Below are 25,334 nucleotides of genomic sequence, written 5' to 3'. Positions count from 1 at the left end.
GCAGGGTGCCAACCCACCGCAGGAATGTATACATAGTCACTATAAATTCAAAAGGAGCTATTAAATTTCTGCTTTGAAACATATGAACATACAGAGTTAGTTGTGGTTTTAAGATTAATTTTCACATTGTTAGTCAAAAAATGTATTTAATTACATCACGGTTATGTTGTGTATTCTATACAGGAGCAGGTGCTTTCACATAGTCATGTTCCACTGACAAAGTGCTTGTTGTGCTGTTTTGCATGCAGACTGTCACACATTAACTATGTAATGAGAATCTAAACCTTTCAAAACCCGACTCGTGTCAATAGGACACCAATGTTGTTACAGCTAAAAAGACTTGACATAGCACAATTTTTAAGGTGTTGCACTGACTACCAACCTATGTGCTGCCATTGTGTATTACTAAATTTGTCCCTTTGTCGTTTTGATGGTTTGGATTCATTTTATTCTCTGTGTATCATCCGAGGCAAAGCTAAGGAGCTCAGGAAAATATATTTTTGTTTAGAATTTGAACACAGAGGGAAACAACAAAAGCCCTTATTTCACGGTTCAAACTTTTTTTTTTATGTCAGATAGACAAAAAAGTGTTTACGGTTTGACCATCAACTCCTGGCACAAAAAAGTGTTGTATTGTTAAAAAGACCTATTGAGAAAATAATCTTTACATTCATATCAGTGGTCAGATTCTCTACTGGTAAAGTAAGCCTTGTTTTCTAGAAGAAAGGGGTAGGACATCTGTTTCAGATAGAACTGATTTAGTTTATTAACTCAGGATTTTTTTTATTTTTTTCAGTTAGAGTAAACGAATTGTGACTGTGCCCAGTGGATTAGTGATAATTACGTCCTTAGATGACTGATATCACTCTACATCCAGATTCCTATCTATGGTCACCTGCTTTATGTACTGATGAGATGAAGAATAGAATTAGTTCAAATTATAATTCTCAACAAAGCTGTGTGCCTGGCCCTCTTTGACAGGGTTAGAACTATCTAGGAGGATGTCATGGTAGAGCTGCTGTCTAGATGGAAACAAACCAGTTAAAACAGATTACACACCAAGACTAGGCTGTACAGAAAACCATGTGAAAATAAAAAGTAGCAAAGAAGGGTATATTTCAGCTTAAGCAATTTCAAATAGCATATCTTTGTTCGGCAAAATTATTTAAGAAGTTAAAGTAGCAAGGGTAAGTCTGTAGCAAGCCAAGAAGATCCTATTATTCAGGAGTCTAAAAGCTGGCATGCTTGCACAATAATTTTAATCAGTGTTATTTTTTGGAAGAAATTTATTACATTTAGGGTGAAAGTAAGTTCAGGTTACACTAAGTAAGTAAGTCTGCAAGTCTTACTTTTTTTGTTGTTTCACTGATCATTTTTAATCATTTTTTGTAATGATTACATTTATTATTCTGATGGTTTACTGTATCTTTTTTTTTCTTTTTTCTGAGTTTTGCTTTACTTTTGACTATGGTACAGTATCTCCCATTTTGTGACTATACTTACATGGCTGGAGCCATGTTATTTATTGTTGCTAAATCGGTTGCCTGTCATTGCTGAAATGACTCCACACAACTACGTACATCCAAGCTTTTAGATTCAGTTCTGGACAGCAACTACTTGTAGTCAGAGGGATGGCTAAGGATTTTGAGCTTAACTTAAGAACTTTTAGCAACATATATTTAGACTGCAACTTTGGGAATACATTTCTCTCCAGTCTCTCTTATGTTAGTTGTTAACCAGCTTTCTAGCTCTTGACTGTCTTTTTTCCTGTTAATTTTATCATTTTTCATCTCTTGGGTTTTCCCACTTCTAATCTGTCTAGACATGCTTGTTTTCAAGGTGTACATACCTCTTTGTTTTGAATACTATATTATGTTTTCATTCATAGAACCTTTTTATTCACTTAGGATTTTATTTTCATATACCTACCTGGGCCATATTGAGTGATATCTCTCCAGTTTGTCTTTTGTCCAATGCTTGAAATACTCCTGTGGATGAGAAAATATGTTTACATATATCTTTATTCAATACTTTAAAATATTGCTTATGTGTATATTATATATTATGGGCTAATATAACTCATGTTTAAAATGGAGTGTTGTATTTTTAATTGTTGCTGTTCATGATTTCTGTTTAAATAGTTTATAATCCATTTGTTGATCAGTAAGCAATATGGATGATCATAAAGCATCATAGCAGCATACTTCAATTACCCGGTGGCCCATTCAGGGTTGCCACCTCCGAAAAAAAGGCTTTTGCTCTTTATGACTCTGACCAGGACATTGAAGACATTGAAAATAGATGTACAAATGAGTGTTTTTAATAAATGTTTTACTTATGCTAGTAGTGTTTTTTCATCATTCCAATGTTTTATTTATGGTTGGTTCCTGCCTTGCGCCAAATGTCTCTGATATAGGCTCCATCTTACTGTGACACTTAATTGGAATATTCAGGTTCATAAGAAGGAGGGATGGTCTATATTTTTTTTTTCAAAAAGCAATTATTCTAAATGAATATGGTGTTAGGAAGTTATTTACAGTGCACCATTTAACTGAGATTCACATCTGACTGTTTATGTTGAGATATTCATATCACAACTAGCAATACACAGAGATCACATGATAAATATTAGGATCATCTGCTCACTTGTCTTGATGACTACACCTCACCTTTAAACTATGTTTTAAGGTTGGCCTGCTTTTCTCCATAACAGTAAGCCATTGATATTCTCACCTCTCATCTTAAGCCCAAAACACATCCAACAGGTACAACCCATTATAGTCTTATCCAGGAACCATTTTAAAATGATCAAAAGCTACTGGGTTTAAGGCAATTGTCAGCATGTGACAGCCCTTTTATCGTTTTTCATCCTATAAATGTAGCGTGGTCAGTTTCTCAGGCCTACTCATTCATTTTAGAACTGACAAATTTAGTCTTTTGATGTTAGCTGTGTTATGTTTAAAAAACTTTATCCAACTGTGCCAATCATTTTTGTCTCTTTGTTCCCATTTAAAGTTACTTAGTGTAGGCAAGTGTGCAACACCCTGGACATACTGGAAGCTATTGTGGAAAAGAGGATGATGGCATAAATTAGATGCCATCATGGAAAATCCCTTCCGTCCACTCCAGGAGGTGCTCTCTTAGAGAACTTTTAGCCACAGGCTCATTCCACCACATTGTGCTAAGAAGCGCCTCTGGGGATCTTTTCTGCCCACTGCAATTAGCCAATTCAGTACTTCCACCAGAAGTTAGTTAGTTAATTTATCTATCTATCTATCTATCTATCTATCTATCTATCTATCTATCTATCTATCTATCTATTGGATGTATTATCTGACCCATGAGTGTGTATTCTTGTTTTTTATGTTCTGCTACTGTATGCATTTGAATTTCCCCATAGGATTAATAAAGTTTATCAAATCTATTCTAACATCCATCCATCCATTTTCCTACCCACTGAATCCGAACACAGGGTCACGGGGGTCTGCTGGAGCCAATCCCAGCCAACACAGGGCACAAGGCAGGAACCAATCCCAGGCAGGGTGCCAACCCACCGCAGATCTATTCTAACACTAGCTGCTTATTGCTTGATGGGTAAGGCAAACTCTTGTAAATTCAGTTAGGCCTTTAAGATTAACTAAGCTCTTCCTGTTTTTGATAGGGTATTGTGATGATTCTTAGTCTCATCATAATGGAGTATATTACTACTTAACCTTGTTATTGGATGTGGTAATGATTCATTAGTGCCTGCAACCCTGGCTTTTTAAAATAGACTTTGAAGGAGGAAAGGCAAGGGTTGAATAACTGCTGGTATCTGATGTTGGGGGGAAGTATTTCCATGTTGTTGGTACCCATGCTGTGGTACAGCTGTCAGGGCTTTTATTACCATCTTCTGTTTTCTTTGTCTTCCTGTAACTGGTAAAACCTTTGAAGGGATGTTTTATGTGTATTATTTATTTTTACATTTTTTCTAGGTCTAGCCACAGGTAATGCTGCCAAAGAGCTACAGATTACACTGTACCCCTCAATCTCTTTCTAGTCTCCATATCCTGTTTTAGTACTCTGTGTCTACTAAAGTTTAATCTAATGTAATCTAATCTAATATAAAACATTAAGTCTGTGATCTCTGTTGATAGGAGAGTGAACATTCTCTTGAGTTCTATATAACATTGCTAATCTAACATAATCTAAAAGGGAATGGAATCTCATGGTGCAGCCTGTTTCACCATATCCCTTTGAAGTTCAGTGAAGATAAGCACATTATCGTCATATAACAGTAATGCAAAATACATAGTACATATTAAATGAGAGATGCTTAGCTGTGAAAATCCAAGTCTAGAAATGATTTAGCTGTTCAATACAACAATTGGATTTAGCACTTTAAGAATATTGATAGATTAGTTGACAATCAAATGTATTATTACTTACTGAACATATTTTCAAGGCGAACAATGCAAGCCAGGTATTCATCGAAGGTAATTTGGTACGCTTCATCAGCAAACCTTAACCCAATAAGCTGAATGATCTTGTTGTTAAGTTGCATTCCTAAAAGACAATAAATAATTAAAGCATGTGCATTGAGTTTTAACTCAGTCTTTTTAGAATTCATCTACACCCTAACTGTCTAACTCCTCTTGCAAAGGCACTTAATAAATAAGACATCCAATTTTGCCACTAAGAGTAAGACAACAGTAATAAAATGGTAATCTGCAAACACTCCTGACATTCGTGACTTGAATTGATTGGACAGGATCCAGTGCCATGTGTCCAGCACATATCAGCCAATTTCTTTCAAATGCAAATTTCCTCTTTGAAGAAAAACAACTGTTTAGAACGACAGTTTATTATCTTTATTTGCTACACTTTATGATTCTATTCTAAAAATAAATAAATGCTTGGTAAGTCAACAAATGAAATCGAGTAACAGTAATAGTGCACAAAATTTATTTTTAATAATGAAAATGTGATTAAAAAGTGTCACCTGTTTGAGGACATTTGGGAGCTTCATACCTTTTATCTTTTGAGATTCTGCACACTGCTCTAGAGAGCACCACAGCTCAGGTAGAAAGCTACATACAGGTATTCTATGTATTTCATCAGATATCAGTGATGAGAAATTGTGGGGTAGAGATCATAATGATATAATGTCCTGTAGATTCTGACTAATTGATTCAGTATCTTCCCTTATGTGACTTGTTTGCAATTTGTGCTGTATAGGGAAAGGCATTCAGATCAATGGCACAGCCACACCAGAAAGTGGTGGACAACAACTTAAAAGTGTTTGCACACACAGTTGATAAATCATCAGGACTGATAGGCAACTGAATGGATAATGTAGAACACCAAAGAATTTGAGGCATCATGTTTGACACTTAACCTATAGACAAATGTGACTGGGGGAGATAGTTAGAAAAATCATAGAAGTAGACTAAGAGTAAGGACTTCAAAAACAGTACTAACAGATTAATATGGAAATGGGACCACAGAAAACTTGAGAAATAGAATAAAGAAAAAGATAGGCATGTGGCCCTTGTGGAAATTTTCATTGAAAAGAAAAACACTTTAGTGTTCATTTCAGCTGTCATATTACTAGAAAAAATATACATAAATAGAATGTCAAGATTTTCTTTTGGTTATCACAAACATGTTCTTCCATTTGCCCTGTTTAAGAGACCGCACCACCTTAACTTTCCATTCTGGCACCAGTGAGCTCTTGAGCATGTTGCAATGTGGAAGTGTGCTATCTCTTCAATATTTTTCGTATGGTATTACAAGCAGCAAGACTTCAAGTAGAAAAATACTAAAAAGGCATGAGAAAAGCCAATTAGAGAATAGTGGGAACAAGAGAATGAGATAATGAAAGTCACTAAAGAGGAAAAACCAGCATAAAGGGTTTTTTTTAATTAAATGGTCACAAGTAGTGTGGAAAAAAATAACATAGAAAAACATACCAAATAAACAAAAGGATTTAGGATGATTTAAAAAAGAAGCTCTGAAAGGAACTGAAATGTAGTGGAGATAACTGTAAGGAAGCGGAAACTGTGGTATATGAAGCTTGTGATTGTGAAACATGAAAGGAAGTTGTGGAGGCTGATAGAAAAGTTTTAGTCAGGGTTATCAGAAGGATCAAAATTAAACATGGAAATGGTGATGCATAAATGGAAAAGAATCAATAAATAATTTTACATATTGTGAAAGAGGTACTGCAGTGGACAGAAATAGTAAGTGAAAATATTCTACTACAAAAAGATATGGTGATGGGTGGTGATGACATAGCGAAGGGTAACTGTGTGAAACTGACAGTACACCCAAAGTGGTTTTGGAAACTGTACCAATGGTACAACTGTATTGAATCAGACAAATGAAGTCAAAATAGACCCAACAACAAATTGTTGTTTCTTTTATAATTAAATTTAGACAAAGAAGAAAAAAATAGACAAAAAATACACTAAGACTAGAGCAAATAATTTTGAAATTAGGATGTCTTGGTAAATAATTATAATCATTACATGCTGCTATCAAATGTATCTTAGTTAACAGTATCTTTTATCATTTGGTTCTTGTTTTCATCTTAGCTCTTTTTAAAACATTACCAGCTTCCTTTAAAGCTAATCGCATTTCATAGGATGACATTGTCCCAGATCTATCTGTATCAAACATAAGAAACAGGCCCTGAAAAAAAGAAATGGGAAGACAAATAATTTGTATGTAAACACAAATCTAAAGCAAAGTAATCTCAAAATAATATGTGTAAATGTTCCAAGAAAAAAAAGTAATAAGTTGAACTTACAATCCATCTCTTCACCTTTTCCCAAAAAACTATAAATTCAGGAAATTCAATTTGCCCAGTATTATTTGTCTGTAATCCCAAGTCAAAGAAACTTTAGAAGATATCATGGAATAACCAAGTTCAACTGATTTTGAAGCCTTGTATCTAAAAAATAAGCAATCTGCACAGGTTTATAAAACTTTCTATAAACGTAGACATTTTCTATAAAAAGTATCACACTTTTTTCCAGTGTCCTACTCCTAGTTTAGCCACAAACAAAAACATACAAGATAGTAAAATAGTGAAAATAACAGTATAGAAGCAGTGTGGTATACACCATGATGTTTCTTTTATGCCAGGTTTACATCATTTTGTTATTAACCCGAGTTTTCTTTGGGTGCCATTACTATCCAAGGACATTGCGATTAGTGTTTATAAAATTTCCTTGAGTTTGTGAGTATATACTGTATATGCCCTGTGACAGATGAGCCTTCTGGCTGTGACTTCTGCAGGCTCCTCTGCTCTTCTCCAACAAAAGTAGTGAGTTTGGAAACTGAATAGAAGTGTCATGTAATTCTAGGACCATAAAGTACACATTTGTATTGCACTGTATGGTGACTAATTTCACCGTGCACAAAATCTTAATATGCATGGAAAGTTACTCAAAGAAATCCAAATTTCAACTTAGTAATGTTACAGTTAATAATACAATCATTGTTAATCATTTCATGCCAAACACATTCATTGAATATATACACAGTATATTGATTTGTGTGAGCTGTCTTTTATAAAGGTGTCTGCTAAATCTAAAATTAAACTTATTACTTTATTAGCAATAATGAAATTAATACTGCAGACGCAATGATGCCAAGTTTTTTGGCAAAGAGAACATAAACTATGTTGTTTGCAGTTGAAGCATGCAGCTTGCTGGTTGAGATGTGGGCATGGGGCAGGCTGCCTAGTTGCTATTAGATTGAAGATCATCAAATATTTTTCTTTGTGAATCAGAACTACACTTTTTTATTATGTTGTCAATTAGCTCAAAATGCTGAAGATAAAATCAACACTGCAATGAATGCTAGACGGTCAAATTACCAAATGACTTTCATTTGTCAAGCCTCTTGTGTCCTTATGTACATAACTTGTGTTGCCATCCTTTCAAAATTAGACTTCAAATTTGCATTCTTAATTTATAAAGCATAATGGAACTGGCATCTATATTTGTGACTGAGCAAAATAATCCTCATTTATAAAATGGACCATTCACAGTGCTGTGCTACATACTAGGTGCAAAAGCAATCCTATTCTAGATTTTTATATTGTATAGTGCTAATAACTTCCTGCTTATCTGTGTGTCACTTTCTATATTCACAAGTTGTCAATTCAGTGGGAAGATATAAAAGATTTTCATAAGTGGAGAAATATCCATCCATCCATTATCCAACCCGCTATATCCTAACTACAGGGTCACAGGGGTCTGCTGGAGCCAATCCCAGCCATCACAGGGTGCAAGGCAGGAAACAAACCCCGGGCAGGGCGCCAGCCTACCGCAGATGCAGAAATATGCTGCCAACAAGTACAAAGAAGGGTACATCTTAAAACTTCAGCATATCCTATTTTGTGTTATTTTTCTTGAGACTTCTGTCTCCATTTTCAACTTCAGTTTATCCTATGATTTACGAGTTATAAGTGCAAATGATTTTATAAAGTGCTGATTCCTGTTCCTGTTTATGCTACACAGTAGGGTATTTTCTGACACTTCCTTTGTTAAATATACTATAGATAAATAAATAAAAGTGAAAAACAGGATATGAAAGACAGTATAAAACTGTCTGCCCACTACCTCCCACATACCTGTACGAGAGATTTCATATTTTCCACATGTGCTTTTTATACGCTGCACCAACCTATCAGCTGGCTTCACAAAGTTTCAGCAGTAGTTTTAATTTGTATATGTTTCAAGTAAAACAAACTTTTCTTTCATATAGTACATTTCAGTACATTTCTGTTGTTTACTACATCTATAGTAGTTACAGTATATTGGTGAAGGCTACATGAAAGTGTGGAAAAAAAACCATAAAAGACAAAATTTATTTTTTGTTGCATGATCCATAGAGGTTCCTATGTTGTGATTACACCCTGCACATGCAGTACAAATTACATTTAATTGATTGAAAGGTTTACCAATGTGACTTGTATTTCTCAAAAAAAATGCTGTTGTGAAATTATTCTTATGCAATTAGAGCACCAACAGACTATAATACATTTTGAGGGAGGAAGTTTAACTGTAATCACTAAGTCATTTACACTTCATCCAGATTGGATCTGGCTACACCCCTGACAATGTCCACCCTTTGGTTTCACACTGAATGTAATACAGTAGTTTTTAGTTCCTTGTCTTTCCATTCTCTACTGTTGTTCTTGATCATTGAGGAACTTCATGTACTATGAATAACATTATTATTATTAAAAAGCAGACTCTAATCTGCCTTAATTATTGGTTTTTGCCCAAATGACAGCAGTGAATTATAAATGAACACTTTGGGACTCTTATTTACAAAGTTGTTTTAAATCCGTACATTCTTTTTTTCTTGTTTTCAAAGAGTACACTCTTAGTTTAAAGCTACCAGAAAATGTATATCCTTATTTAAATGATCTAGAGACAAAAAACATTTCATGAGGTCCAGAAGCCTATGTGGGTTTTTGACATAAAGTATGGCTTTTCCAAATGATCAGAGATCATTGTCAGAGACAGAGAGAGATACATCTGAGAAAGAATTATCATTCCATCTGGACATTAGAAACTGATGAATCTAAAAGCCCCCCAGGACAAAATTCTCTTTTGACAATTTTGCTAATCTTCAATAAACTTTCTGACTTTGAAGCAAGGATGCATTTTTGTTTAGAACTATATATAATACACTTACATAGTGTAAATCCTGACGGCTACCAATTTATATTATATTTTCCTGTATGGCAGTTATGTCTTCTTAATAGACACTACTTTGCTTTTAATACTCTATACTTTGTCTTTATTGCTAGAGTGATTAAGTAATAAAGTAAACACAGGGCACCTGGTGTTGGGAATTTACCACTTACTTTCTTATAGGGTGGGCAGGCCGAAGGAGACCTCTCAAAAGAGAACAGTGCAGTAGAAGTAAGACATCGTTGATTGGTAAGTGGCATTAACCAAGGGGTATCAGCCTTTATGTGGCTAGGAAACTCTTGAGGATCAAAGAAGTATTTGGGTCAGGTTTATATCCAGAGCCACCCGTATGTTGTTCACACCAAAGCTAGTGACTCTATATGTGGAGTACTGAGGTGTGACAAGCAGTACAGGCTTCACTCACAATTGGTGCTTAAGTCGACGGGCTGTGTGTGCATGTGTATTTCTTAGTGTTTGTTAATCCTAGTGTGCAAGTGTAGACCAATCCTATAGCGAACTTGGTAATTTCCACTCATCTCACAATAATACAACTGCTCCACTAAATTCAGGTTTGAAATTTGGCTCAATTATTTCACAGACGTTAGTGACTTGCCACGGGCTGGCAAGCTTTTTGAGCCATTTTTGACAAGATTACATGCATATGTTTGCATATGTTCTTGGACTGCCCACAAGTTCATGCTTTCTTGTCTGGTATTTTCAACTTTCTGCCCTCAATTCTTTCTACTGATATTCCTCTATTGTCACAAATATTCTTTCTAAAAGACCTTGCTTCCTCTTACTGTTATCTCTCACAGTTTGTTCTTATTAGGTGCAATTGCTGCAGAAACAGTGTTAGTCTATAACTGGGAATCTTTCAACTTTCCCTGTTTAAGCTTAAGAAAACCTTTCTTCTAAAATTCATTTTAGATTGAATTGTACAGCACAGATCAATATGTCATCTGACCCCAGTATTGAAAGGTGGTGGGTACCCAATACACAGACCTTGTTCTTGGTTTCTGCTTTTACTTTTTCAATTTCTTTCCAATGGAAACTGCTTTGGCCATGCAGGCTTATGCCCAATCAATTTGATTATTGGTATATCCTGTTTAGTAGCTTGGTCTGTACTCCATATGTGAATCTGTATATAATGAAAAGCTGACTCACTCACACACTCACTCATATCTCAAAAACAGCACAATTTCTAGTTTTGTTAAGAAGCTGAAATTTGGCAGAATGGCACATCTATGTCCATAGGTATCCGCAAAGGAATGGCATTTTGATATATCAAAATTTAGAGGTAAAACAATAGAAAAGCTAAACTTTAATTAAATTGGCCACCACATTTTATTATTTAATTATATTTATTACTATTATGCTAAAGGTGTGCTTTATGCAAATGAAGGATGCAGCAGAAGTGAGTGACTGGCCACATGAATAGCACCCGTATCCAACCGGATGGAAAGATGACCAAAGATAGGGCAGTTTCCTGGAAAGGAAAAAAAATGATCACTAAGTGAAATTAAAGGAGAAAGTTTGGCAAAGCTTAATGGTGAGGAAGTGCTGTTATTAGCTGTTGACTACCAGCACTCTTAGATGCGCACCGGCTATCATCTTGGTTATCATTTCAGCACCATTGGCTCCCCCAAGCCCCAGTCACAGCACTGAAAACCAAAAAGGGCTTTGATCTTGGTGCTAAAAAAATTATGGGAAAACCAGGCAGATAAAAAAGAAGTAAATACTCAAATTTCACATTACTCCTACTGCTTACCCATATCAATTCAAAAGAATACACTTTCCTGTAAAATTGTGTTTTGCAATCACCATCAACAAAAACCAAGGCACTAGGAAAGCAAAAATTGGTCTAATGCAGGAATGCGTTCTTCATGAAATTACTTTCTCATGGTCGCACAGTATCATTAGCAGGATTTGAACCCACAAACTCAGGGTTTGAAGTTCAAATCCTTAACACTACAACACATTGTCTGCCTTTGGCAAAGAAAACAAACTACACCAAAAAGCACTTAGTTAGGTACATAGTACTTCTGATACACCTGATTTACCAACGGCCATTTTCTTAAAGAATTTCCCTGAGGGTGCTAGGTAACATAGCTAGTTCTAATATACATCTCCCTTTATTAAAATAATTCATTATAAACCTACACAGCAAAATCACCAGTGTTATTGTATCACTGTAAGAGTTTGTTTAACTCCTTAAAAGTATTGGGAAAGCATGTTTATATAAGTATATACAGAGAGAGATGGCATTTTACTGTGTACATCTACATAACAAGGTTTAGAAAATAAGATTGACTTCAACTTTTACCAGTCACAACTACTTATAGTTAGGTGGTCCATAGGTATTTGGACAGTGACACAATTTTCATTATTTTGGCTTTGTATGCCACCACAATGGATCTGAAATAAAGCAGTCATTATGTGGTTGAAGTGTAGACTTTCAGCTTTAATTTAAGGGGATTACCAAAAATACAAGCCGTTTAAGAATGACAGCCATTTTTCTGCATAGCCCCCTATGATGGGTGGATGGGAGCCAATGAGTGGAGTGTTCGTATTTTGCATGTTTTAATTTGTTTCTTATAGTGTTACTTGATCTATTTTTGTATTTGATTTTTAAGTGATAATTCACATTTTAATTTCAAAAAATAACCAGGCTGTCTAACCAAGCAATTTAGTCTGTGCTTACCTATTAAAATGGTAAAATACATTTGTTTCTTTGTTTGTTCTTTGTCCAGCCTATTGTTAAACACTTTATTTCTGTAGTTTTCCAATAGATGCCTCTATACACATCCCTAAACTGGTGCAAGTATACTTAAAGTGCATGCATAACAAAATTGAGGAAAGGGAGATATTTTGCCAGAAGCGAGTGAAAGGAATCTCTACAAGTATGGTTGTTACAGTATGTGGACAAATGTTAAATGATCTTTGATATTTTATCTTGTAGCTGTGAAATATCCATTTGCTTTTTTTATTTAAAGATTTCATGGGACAAAAAGAAAACTCTTGCATTTTAACTTTATGTAGAGATATAGTGCATCCGGAAAGTATTCACAGTGCATCACTTTTTCCACATTTTGTTATGTTACAGCCTTATTCCAAAATGGATTACATTTTTTTTTTCCTCAGAATTCTACACACAGCACCCCATAATGACAATGTAAAAAAAGTTTACTTGAGGTTTTTGCAAATTTATTAAAAATTCAAAAATTGAGAAAGCACATGTACATAAGTATTCACAGCCTTTGCCATGAAGCTCAAAATTGAGCTCAGGTGCATCCTGTTTCCGCTGATCATCCTTGAGATGTTTCTGCAGCTTAATTGGAGTCCACTTGTGGTAAATTCAGTTGATTGGACATGATTTGGAAAGGCACACACCTGTCTATATAAGGTCCCACAGTTGACAGTTCAAAGGAATTGTCTGTAGACCTCCAAGACAGGATTGTCTTGAGGCACAAATCTGGGGAAGGTTACAGAAAAATTTCTGCTGCTTTGAAGGTCCCAATGAGCACAGTGGCCTCCATCATCCGTAAGTGGAAGAAGTTTGAAACCACCAGGACTCTTCCTAGAGCTGACAGGCAATCTAAACTGAGCGATCAGAGGAGAAGGGCCTTAGTCAGGGAGGTGACCAAGAACCCGATGGTCACTCTCTCAGAGCCCCAGAGGTCCCCTGTGGAGAGTGGAGAACCTTCCAGAAGGACAACCATCTCTGCTGCAATCCACCAATCAGGCCTGTATGGTAGAGTGGCCAGACGGAAGCCAGTCCTTAGTAAAAGGCACATGGCAGCCCGCCTGGAGTTTGCAAAAAGGCACCTGAAGGACTCTCAGACCATGAGAAACAAAATTCTCTGGTCTGATGAGACAAAGATTAAACTCTTTGGTGTGAATGCCACATTTGGAGGAAACCAGGCACCGCTCATCACCAGACCAATACCATCCCTACAGTGAAGCATGGTGGTGGCAGCATCATGCTGTGGGGATGTTTTTCAGCGGCAGGAACTGGGAGACTAGTCAGGATAAAGGGAAAGATGACTGCAGCAATGTACAGAGACATCCTGGATGAAAACCTGCTCCAGAGCGCTCTTGACCACAGACTGGAACGACGGTTCATCTTTCAGCAGGACAACGACCCTAAGCACACAGCCAAGATACCAAAGGAGTGGCTTCAGGACAACTCTGTGAATGTCCTTGAGTGGCCCAGCCAGAGCCCAGACTTGAATCCGATTGAACATCTCTGGAGAGATCTTAAAATGGCTGTGCACCGACGCTTCCCATCAAACCTGATGGAGCTTGAGAGGTGCTGCAAAGAGGAATGGGCGAAACTGGCCAAGGATAGGTGTGCCAAGCTTGTGGCATCATATTCAAAAAGACTTGAGGCTGTAATTGCTGCCAAAGGTGCATCGACAAAGTGTTGAGGAAAGGCTTTGAATACTTATATGCATGTGATTTCTCAGTTTTTTAATGTTTTAATAAATTTGCAAAAAACCTCAAGTAAACTTTTTCATGTTGTCATTATGGGGTGTTGTGTGTAGAATTCTGGGGGAAAAAATAAATTTAATCCATTTTGGAAGAAGGATGTAACATAACAAAATATGGAAAACGTGATGCGCTGTGAATACTTTCCGGATGTACTGTAAAACATTGCCAAAGAATACAAGCTAAACCAGGTTAAAACATATTACAAAACAATTTCTGAACCAGTACATTTAAGTAGCTGTTGATTTGAGGTTTATATCCTTATATCATTTGAAAATATGAAGAATCTTCAAGGAGAATAAAGGATACATCCATTAGATCGATAATGCTGTGGCACGTATGCAGTGGTAATCCTTTATATTTGATCTCTTTTCCTGCAAAACAAAAAAAAACATACTGTTCGAGAATTTCCTCTCACAGCCATAATTGCATGCATGATAAGCATTTGCAGAACAGACTAAAAGAGTATTGCAAAACCAGTCATGTTTAAATAATCATTATGTGAGTTGTCACTAATAAGGAAGTTATAGTCACTTTTCATCTTTTGTTTTGTTGCAATTCAACAATCACAATTATCAAGGAAACCTTTGTGACACTATACAGTATAACTTATAATGTTATCTATCTATCTATCTATCTATCTATCTATCTATCTATCTATCTATCTATCTATCTATCTATCTATCTATCTATCTAAGCCATAAGAAACCTTGCCAGTATGTCTGGCCCTGATGTAAATTTATTGTTCCTCTGGTCTTTTTTTAATGTCAATAAGGTTTACACTTTGTTTATCTACATAGTCCTGTCTTTACATTTTCACAATGTGATGAATGGTGGCTGGTGTCATTACCCAACTGGGACACCTCCGTAATGGAAGGACAGGGGAAGATAACTTATGAAGGCTGTTATCTCCCCCATACTGCTGTTTGGCAGTCCCTCTGGGGTATAATGGCCCCTCGGAGTTTCAAAGGGCTGCATGGGACTTGGTATTGGTCAGCTCAGCCCTGTTAGGTTCCAGAGATACTGCCAGGGTGAGTTGCAGAGACCTACTTTGGGCTTCCAACCACACCTGGGAATAATTCCATGTCTCCTAACGCACCACCTGGAGTTCTCCCAGGTGCGGTTTAAAAGGAGCCAGCAGAAGAGAGCCTGAATTGGGAGGAGGTGGAAGAAGCTCGACCTATGAGGTGTGGAGAAGGAAGGGGCCTGCAAAGCTCTGAAATGAACTGGTGTCTCTGCCTGTTTGTGCCAGGTCAGGGTGTTAGGTGTGCCCCTGGTTTCCAAAACAGCAATAAATAAAAGCCTGAATGGTTACCTTCAACATTGGGAAGCCATTTAAAATAATGCTTATTTAACCTCTTCCTGCATCTACATGTTTATAATTGAAATATATATTATTGCACAATACATTTATTCATTTTCTGAAAATGTCAGTGTCACAGTGACTAACCCTACACGATAAAGCACAAGGCAGGGAGATATCATATGTAATAGTGGTCTATCATGGATTACACTTATAATCACTCTAACAATCTTTCACACAATGACAATGTAAAATGATCAATAAATAAAAAGAAAAATCCATGCAGTAAAGAAAGTGAAAATTATGTGCAAGGTAAAATAATACAACTAAAACTGTTACAGGTATTAAGAAGAAAAAAATAGAAACATTTTCTTAATTTTGGCAAAATGGTGGCACAGTAGTTAGAATAGTTACTCCACAGTGTCATCACCTCAGCTTAATTCTCAACTTGGTCACCTGAATGTTCTCTCTATGCTTACATGGATTACTTTGGGTTCACCAGTTCTTTCTTACATCCCATCCAATTTTGACTTTTAATTCTCAATTTGCTTAGTGTGTGTGTGTGTGTGTGTGTGTGTGTATGTACTCTGAGATGAACTGGCATTCTCTTTGGGGATGACTCCTACCTTTTCTCAATGCTTCATTTCTCTGTAGCTTTGAAATTGGATTAAGTGGATTCAATAAATGGATGCATGGGTCTGCTATTTTTGCTTGATTATTATTAAGATTTCACAGCTTAAAAGAATCCTTTACAAATAACAGCCATAATTCTAAAGTAAAGCTATACTGGACTTCTTTATTAGAAGTTTACTTACGTCTGCTCAGTACACCATCAAGCACATTCTGAAGGTCCCTGGCACTGATTGCCATTTTCTAGGAAAGGAAAACAAACGATTATTGAAAGAAAATTATTATTGAATGCTCTTCTTCAAATATAGAGAATTGTACTAGATGAATACTGTAAGCATTAACTGCTATAAAATGGATGTAAGGTAAATTCCTGTAAGGTAGGGGTAATCTCAACATTCAGAGGCTTTTCTTTGAAACCACCAGACTGTTGACCATTCTAATCTGAGCCAGAGTCACACAGAGATGTGCCTTATTACTACAAATGATGTATCTTTTAGTCTGTAGCAAGATTAGAAAATTGACTATACTAATTATTTTTGTGCGGTCATTTACTATTTTAAATAACCCCAATTCTAAAAAAGTTGGGACGCTGTATAAAATATAAATAAAAACTGAATACAATGAATTTCAAATCTCATAAATCCATATTTTATTGACAATAGAACACAGAAAACATATGAAATGTTGAAAGTGAAACATTTTATTATTTTATGAAAAATATTAGCTCTTTTTAAATTTGATGGCACCAACACATCTCAAAATTGTTGGGAAAGGGTAAAAAAAAGGCTGGAAAGTAAGTGGTACTAAAAAAACTGACATTTTGTAACTAATTGGGTTCATTGGTCAAAAAAGAGCATCTTAGAGAAGCAGAGTCTCTCAGAAGTAAAGATGGGCAGATGTTCACCAATCTGCAAAACACTGTGTCTACAAATTGTAGAACAATGTCAGAATAATGTCCTTCATCATCTGCGGTATGTAATGTCATCAAAAGATTCAGAGAATCTGGAGAGATCTCGGTGCGGAAGTGACAAAGCCAAACATCAATATTGGATGCACCTGATATTCAGATAGCAGTGCAATACAAACAGGCATGATTCTATCATGGAAGTCACTGCATGGGCTCAGGAAATCACTGTCTGTGAACACTGTTCGCCATGCCATTCACAAATGCAGGTTAAAGCTCTATCATGCAAAGAAGAAGCCATATGTGAACATGATTCAGAAATGCCACCATCCTCTCTTGGCCAAAGTTCATTTCAAATGGGCTGAGGCAAAGTGGAAACCCAAGGTTAGACAAATTAAAATTTGAAATTCTTTTTGAAAAACATAGTCCTTCAGACTAAAGAAGAGGGGGGCCATTCAGCTTGTTATCAGCACTCAGTTCAAAATCTTGCATCTCTGATGGTATGTGGGTGCATTAGTACCTATGGAATTTGGAGCTTATACATCTAGAAAGGCACCATCAATGCTGAAAGGTATATATATATATATATATATATATATATATATATATATATAGGTTTTAGAGCATAATATGCTCCTATCCAGACATCGTCTTTTTCAGGGAAGGCCTTGCATATTTCAGAAAGACAAACTACATACTGCATCTGTTTCAACAGCTTGCCTTCATAGTGGAAGAGATACTGAATTGGCCTGTTTGCAGTTCAGACCTTTCACCAATTAAAAACATTTGGTGCAACATGAAACGAAAAATACGACAATGAAGACCCAGGACTGTTAAGTAGCTAGAATCCTATATCAGACAGGAATGGGACAACATTCCACTCCCAAAACTCAATGGGGCTGCTCACTTCCCAGACGTTTACAGACTGTTGTTAAAAGAAGTGAGGATGCTACACAGTGCTAAACATGGCCCTGTCCCAACTCTTTAGAGACTTGCTGTCTTCAAATTCAAAATGACCTTATTCTTTTCTTAAAATGATACATTTTATGACTTTAAACATTTCATATGTTTTCTATGTTCAATGACATCAGAATGGATGAATAGTAATTTTTTCAAGTTAAATAAAGAGAAAACTGAAATCTTAATGATTGGCAATAATGGATACAATGAGGCTATTAGAAATAAACTGGATACATTAGGATTAAAAGTCAAGACGGAGGTAAAAAGCTTAGGGGTGATTGTTGACTGTAATCTGAATTTTAAATCGCATATTCATCAGACCACTAGGACAGCATTTTTTCACTTAAGAAACATAAGTAAAGTTAGACCTCTTATATCACTGAAAGATGCTGAGAAATTAGTTCACGCGTTTGTTTTTAGTCGACTAGATTACTGTAACGCACTCCTCTCAGGACTACTCAAAAAAGACATAAATCACTTGCAACGAGTGCAGAATGCAGCTGCTAGAATCCTAACTAGGAAAAGAAAATCCGAACACATTTCTCCAGTTTTAATGTCACTACACTGGTTACCTGTGTCATTCAGGATTGACTTTAAAATTCTGCTTATGGTTTATAAAGCCTTAAATAATCTCGCCCCATCTTATATATCGGAATGTCTGACACCTTATATTCCAAATCGTAACCTTAGATCCTCAAATGAGTGTCTCCTTATAATTCCAAGAACAAAACTTAAAAGAAGTGGTGAGACGGCCTTCTGCTGTTATGCACCTAAAATCTGGAATATCCTGCCAATAGGAATTCGCCAGGCAAATACAGTAGAGCACTTTAAAACACTGCTGAAAACACATTACTTTAACATGGCCTTTTTATAACTTCACTTTAACTTAATACTGATACTCTGTATGTTCAATTCATCATAATAACTATTCATGGTGGCTCTAAAATCTGTACTGACCCCTACTCTCTCTTCTGTTTCTTTTTTCTGGTTTGTGGTGGTGGCCTGCGAGTCAAGGGGGGGTTTGACCTCGGGGAACATGCTTTTTTATTTTTCTTTTAAATTTTTTTTGAATTTAGAATGCACTTTAAATCTTTTCTGTTACATTTAATAAAGCTATTCTTTGTTGTAAATTGGTCCATATTTCTTTCTTTTTTTATTCTCTTATACGTTAATAAGAATACAGTGTTATGCAGAGGTGTACTTATAACAATTTTATAGACAAATGATACTATATATAGTCGCGCGGGGGGCGCGAGATGTTTTCTTCTTCCTAGGGGGGGCATGACAGAAAATAATTGAGAAGCACTGACCTACTCAAAGCTTCATGATGCTCCAGCAGTGATGGATGGATTAAAAGGCAGAAGTCTAAGTGACCATCATCATCAAGTCCTTCCGTGAGAATCCTAAATCCAAAGAGGACTGTTTCATTTATATTAGGTAGAATGCCCAGAGGGGACTGGGCGGTCTCATGGTCTGGAATCCCTACAGATTTTATTTTTTTCTTCAGTTGTCTGGAGTTTTTTTTTTTTGTTTTTTGTTTTTTCTGTCCCCCCTGGCCATTGGACCTTACTCTTATTCAATTTTAATTAATGTTGATTTATTTTGTTTTCTTATTGTGTCTTTTATTTTTCTATTCTTTATTATGTAAAGCACTTTGAGCTACTGTTTGTATGAAAATGTGCTATATAAATAAATGTTGTTGTAATTGTGAATAAAGTATGGGTTTATGAGATTTGCAAATCATTGTATTCTGCTGTTATTTACATTTTAAACAGCATTACAACTTTTGGAATTGGGGTTATATCAGTTTAATTAATACATCAATGTAGTTACATTTTAGTGTTTTCTTTAGAGAAAATCAGATGTTTGACAACACTTGCATGGGTTTTAGTCCAAAAGATATGAAGCCAAGGACTATTCAAGTACTCAATACCTCAAAAAAGATAAGAAAAGAGACAGCCTTCATATGTCACCTAAACTGTCATGAGTAGTTGATTAAAACATGTCAGGCTGCATCATCCTGGAGAATTTATTTCCTTTCCCCCTATTGCTTGCTGGCATTATGGCATTATACCGTCATGTGTATTTGAAGTGTGTGGGTTAATAGGATTAGTCAGAGACGTAATTTTTCAAAACAAACCTTTCTACGCATTGCTAACAATGTTAAAAAAGCAGAACACAGCAGGAGAAAAAGATTATGGCCTTTAAACAACATGAGTAACCATTAATGCCTGAGCCCTATAATTCAGTGTTCAAACTTGTTTCCAAAGTATTTCATGAAAGCCTCCTATCCACTTCACTTTACACAAAGTAAAAACTTTAAAACTAGCCATTGTACAAGCAGAAATGACCAAGTACTTATAAATAAAATATGCTGCAAAATCCCAACACAGTGATAAGGAAACATAATAGTAAGCAAGAAGCCATCTTCCTAATGTGCTGCCTTTGGTCTTGTGCTTCAAATGGTGTTAGGAGTCTCAAATTAAATTCCTAGCTGTATGCTGCTAAAGTATCCATCAATCCATTATCCAACCCGCTATATCCTAACTACAGGCAGGAAACAAACCCCGGGCAGGGAGCCAGACCACCTCAGCTGCTAAAATATGTTATTGTTTATTTTCTGTGATTGATTACTACTTCTGTACTGATGTGTTAGGTTTTGGAATATCTTTTATAACATTTACTGTATATATCTTTGAGATAACCTGTTGTAAAGAGCAATATACACTGAAATATAGCTTTTTTAGCTACAACTACATAACTAAAGTAGCATGTTAAATGCTTTGTTTTGTATTTGATCTTCTATGTGCTCTGTGTGTGAATCACTACGTGATTCTTAAACGGGCTTTCTCTTCCTCCGACAGGACACAGAATCCATTACATTCATGATATTACAGTATTTAAATAGTGAGATGTATACTTGATATCATTTTCATTATGATATGAGTTAAAGTATGTTTTTAAACATGGGAACACGGTGGCGCAGTGATTGCTCATGTCTCACACAAGATGCTTGCTGCACCTTGTGTGACCTTCTATGAAATAATTTCTTGCAGCAGTACTGTCTCTTTCAAACGTACTAACCCCCAATTCCTGTCCTTCCTTTTATTTCTCTAAATACCCAATCACTACACAATCAGCACTGTAATAGACGTTAAGCCATCAGTAAGCTTAGAACGCCGATTCTTCAAAACTTTTAAGGAACATTGAAATATCTTCTTAGTACATGTTAAATTATTCTATCCATCCAGTGTGGCGCCAGTCCCAGCAAGAATACAGAGCAAGGCAGGAACAATCTGTGAACGGAGCGCCAGCTCCTTGCTAGCGCTGCAACACCATGTCCTCACATGTTTATTTATTAACAATATAGGTTATTTAAATTAAATTAAAGTTTTATCTGTATAATATAATAAACATATTTTGCTGCATTTCATCTTAAAAATGACATTGGCATCATATGTAAATATGCGCTTTATAAAGTGGCTCAGGTTGTGCAATATTTTAACTGTATTGCAAGTTTACAGTGAGGTAATTGTACTTATAAGTACAAACAGTTCTACATAGAGCACTTGATGGACTGATTGATTGCATTTATAGTTCTTGGGATGAAACTGTTTCTGAACTGCTAGGTCCGCACAGGAAAGGCTCTGAAGCGTTTGCCATAGGAGAGCAGTTCAATAGATGGTATGGCTGAGGCAGCATGTGCTTGATACTGTATACCGATAATTCTCTTTCCGATCAGCTGCTGTACAGCTGTGATTCCCCACCCAGATACAGTGATATAAATACTCTGAGTGGTGCAGTAAGACTAATATGGAAAAAGATGATCCGCTGTGGCAACCCCTAACAGGAGCAGCTGAAAGAAGAAGAAGGTGCAGTGAAAGTAACAACGCTAAAACAGCTTTTGTATTTAGAATAGTTTGACCATTCTGTGGACCATTATATTGTTACAGGTTAATTACAATCAGATGCATTAAACTAATAAACAATATGCAGTTAATTTCAGTGTATTTATAAAGCCGCATCAGGGATGTGGACCTAAAAAAGAAAGGGAAACCACACTGGAACAGTAGCACTGCTTTGACGCTGGGTGACGCCAGTCTGCAAAACCGAGCTCAGAACTTGCGTACGCCAGAGTATGAGCTACCGTGGAAATGTGCGTGGTTTTACGCCAAGTTTAGGTTTTATACATCGCGATTTGAATGTTGAAACGTTCGTACACAACATTTTTGCATACGCAACATTTTTGCGCGTACGCACCGTTTATACATGAGGCCCCTAGTGACTTAGAAGACCACTGCATTAAGGTGAATTCAGTATCACATTCCTGAAGACATTCCAGTATTTTTCTAATCTTGTAACCTGGACCCATTTTTCTGCTGAAACACCTAGTTGCAAATCGGTATACTGCTGCCATGAATGCATGTACTTGATCATCAATGCGCATAGAAAGTCACTACCCTTTTCATAATGTTCAACATCTGTTGCCGTTTAAAACCAAAGACATAAATTTAAATTTGTATTGGATAATAGGATACCTCACACAGTTTGCTTGAATTACAGCCTTGAGTCTGTTTGCATACATCACTATTAGTATCAGTACTATTTGCCCTTCACTCCTTACAGAATTGTGAAGGCTTGGGCAAAGTGTGCAATAACTGTTGACAGTTTGCCTTCTCTTTCTTCAATGAATTCAAAAGATTTTCACTGGGATTTAGGTCAACAGCCTGACTATTCCATTAAAGGACATTTACCTTCCAATCCTTTGGGTTGCTTTTGGTTGCTTTGGGTTATTGCCATGTTGAAAGGCAAACATCTTCTCATTATCAATTTCCTGACTAGAAGCTGCCAGTTTCTTCAAGATGTTGCCTATATTTTACACCATTCATTTTCCATTCTATACTGACAAGAAATGGCTTCATAACTGGATGCTGCCAATGTAGAAATTGAGCATTTTGGTTGTTGCCTAATATACTGTTTTGCATTTTGGCGATAACAATTTGATTTTGATCTAATCTGAGCACAACATCCTTTGATGTGACTTTTTTATTACTAACTTTTCTTCCTGGCATCTCATACTTGCCACATTTGTGGAGCACTTTTGATACTGTTGTCACATTCACACATTAATCAGTCTTTACAATACAATACAAGCTTCTCTTCTTCAAAGTTGTCTTCTGGTATCCTCTCTAATCAGTCTCCTTCTTGCTTGGTTATCCAATTTATTGTGATGACTTCCTCTAGGCAAGTCTTAGGTGATGCCATACACTTTCCACATGTAAGAATGGTCTTGCCTATGTGCCATGGAATAATTAAAGCCTTTGTAATATTTTGCCCTTATTCTTTGACTTATGTCTTTTCCCAACTTTATCACAAACTTCTTTTGAAAAAACCTTTCTGCCCATAATGAATTGTTTCTGTCTGGAAAGGGAAGGGTGATTGCCTGGATTGCGGCAGCTACAGGGGGATAACACTGCTCTCAGTGCAGGGTAAGGTCCTTGATATCTGTTGTCAACTACTGCACCATATACCATAATGTTTGCTCCTTGTGCACTCACAATCTTTTGCCACATATGAGACTCTCAAAATTCAACATATGGTTAGAGCTATAACCTCATTTCCTTTGATATGACTCACAAATTCTACTTCTCTTAAAAATCTCACATGCCTTGGGTTTGATGTATATAGATTCTTACAAGATAGCCATGAGAGATGAAAGACATAACTGTAAATTGCATACACAATGATTACAGTATATGAATATTTAATATCTGTTTAATCAAACAAGTATAGGCTATTGACCACAGAGCCAAACACCATTCTGTGTGCATAGAATAAAATCATATACTTAAGGCAAAATATATAATTACACATTTATAAATTACTCGTGTTATTCAGATTTATTTACCATCAAAACAGCCAACTTAAAAATCCACCTTAATAAACAGGACAAGTGTCTGTGCCTTTATATCTGTGCATCCATCTGCTTAAAGTCTCTGTCATTCTAATAGATAACTCATCACAAACATTAATAATGCTTTTAATGGAAACATATGTATTACAAATGACTATGATGTGCCATCTGTTGGAATGACAAATGCAATGCATTTTATTAGTTCATGCATTACAAATTAGATTTCAATAGATGGTGTGCTGCAAACTTTACCACCGAGGTCTACATTGATTACTTAGATTTAAAGAAAGTGTGGTCAAAATGGGATCCAGGCTAACAGATACACACTTTTTATAAAAGGAACTACTCTAAAAACAAATAAATATGGCAACTAGTCTTCTCCTGTTGTACAGTCTGTTTTTTAACTTAATTTAACAAAGCAATCAGGTATTACATAATTAAAAGGACAAGGAAGGATAGGAAACATCATATTTTTATACCTGTCCAGATATTTGCTGAAATAGTCTTTTCAAGCCTTTTTCTTCTTCAGTTTCCTGTTTCATTGATGGTGGAGGAGGTGGCTATAAAGCAATAAAAAACAGCTTAGCTAATCTGCAGTTGTAGGTGTATAGTAGCATTTGACATTTCAAAGCTGATTTGTTTTTGTTAATATTCAGTTTAAAATCATGTCAACAGTACAATTTATTTATTATTCACTCATCAGACCAAAACGTAGCTAAATTAGTACTTTTAGCACAAAGCTTTGGTTGTTGAAAACTTAAAAACCTAATTTAAGATATGTGATTCATTGTCTCCTTCTATGGATTACTAGATACAAATATGCAAACCGTATCACAGACCTTTGCTTACATATATGGATCTATAAATATATCTATAGCTGTCTATGTATGTATATATATATATATATATATATATATATATATATATATATATATATATATATATATATATATATATATATATATATGTGTGTGTGTGTATATATACAGTAATCCCTCCTCGATCGCGGGGGTTGCATTCCAGAACCCCCCGCAATAGATGAAAATCCGCGAAGTAGAAACCATATGTTTGTATGGTTATTTTTATATATTTTAAGCCCTTATAAACTCTCCCACACTGTTAACATTATTAGAGCCCTCTAGACATGAAATAACACCCTTTAGTCAAAAGTTTAAACTGTGCTCCATGACAAGACAGAGATGACAGTTCTTTCTCACAATTAAAAGAATGCAAACATATTTTCCTCTTCAAAGAATGCGTGTCAGGAGCAGAGGATGTCAGAGAGAGAGAGAGCGAGAGAAAAGCAAACAATCAAAAAATCAATACGTGCTTTTGGGCTTTTAAGTATGCCGAACCACCGCGATAAAGCGGTATTTTGTAGAGGAGCGTCTGTATCCTCTAGGCAAACAGCCTGTGCGCAAACAGCCCCTCTGCTCACAC

General features: G+C 36.0%; 1 protein-coding gene across 1 annotated transcript in view; it reads right to left on the bottom strand.

The window, feature by feature from the left end:
* The window catches only part of capn9 (calpain 9), an 85,512-nt gene that overhangs the window by 1,933 nt on the left and 58,245 nt on the right, over nt 1-25,334 (bottom strand). The window contains exons 13-19 of the mRNA XM_039748230.1: nt 24,374-24,454; nt 16,302-16,359; nt 14,493-14,557; nt 6,791-6,859; nt 6,594-6,672; nt 4,429-4,545; nt 1,930-1,988 (exon numbers count right to left, since the gene is read on the bottom strand). Coding sequence (XP_039604164.1) covers nt 1,930-1,988; nt 4,429-4,545; nt 6,594-6,672; nt 6,791-6,859; nt 14,493-14,557; nt 16,302-16,359; nt 24,374-24,454 — 528 coding nt within the window. The remainder of the gene's footprint in view (nt 1-1,929; nt 1,989-4,428; nt 4,546-6,593; nt 6,673-6,790; nt 6,860-14,492; nt 14,558-16,301; nt 16,360-24,373; nt 24,455-25,334) is intronic.

This window comes from Polypterus senegalus, chromosome 3, assembly GCF_016835505.1.
Source record: "Polypterus senegalus isolate Bchr_013 chromosome 3, ASM1683550v1, whole genome shotgun sequence".
In the NCBI taxonomy this organism is placed as follows: Eukaryota; Metazoa; Chordata; class Cladistia; order Polypteriformes; family Polypteridae; genus Polypterus; species Polypterus senegalus.
The sequence above is the reverse complement of the archived record's forward strand: the minus strand, read 5'-3'. Positions and strand labels throughout refer to the sequence as shown.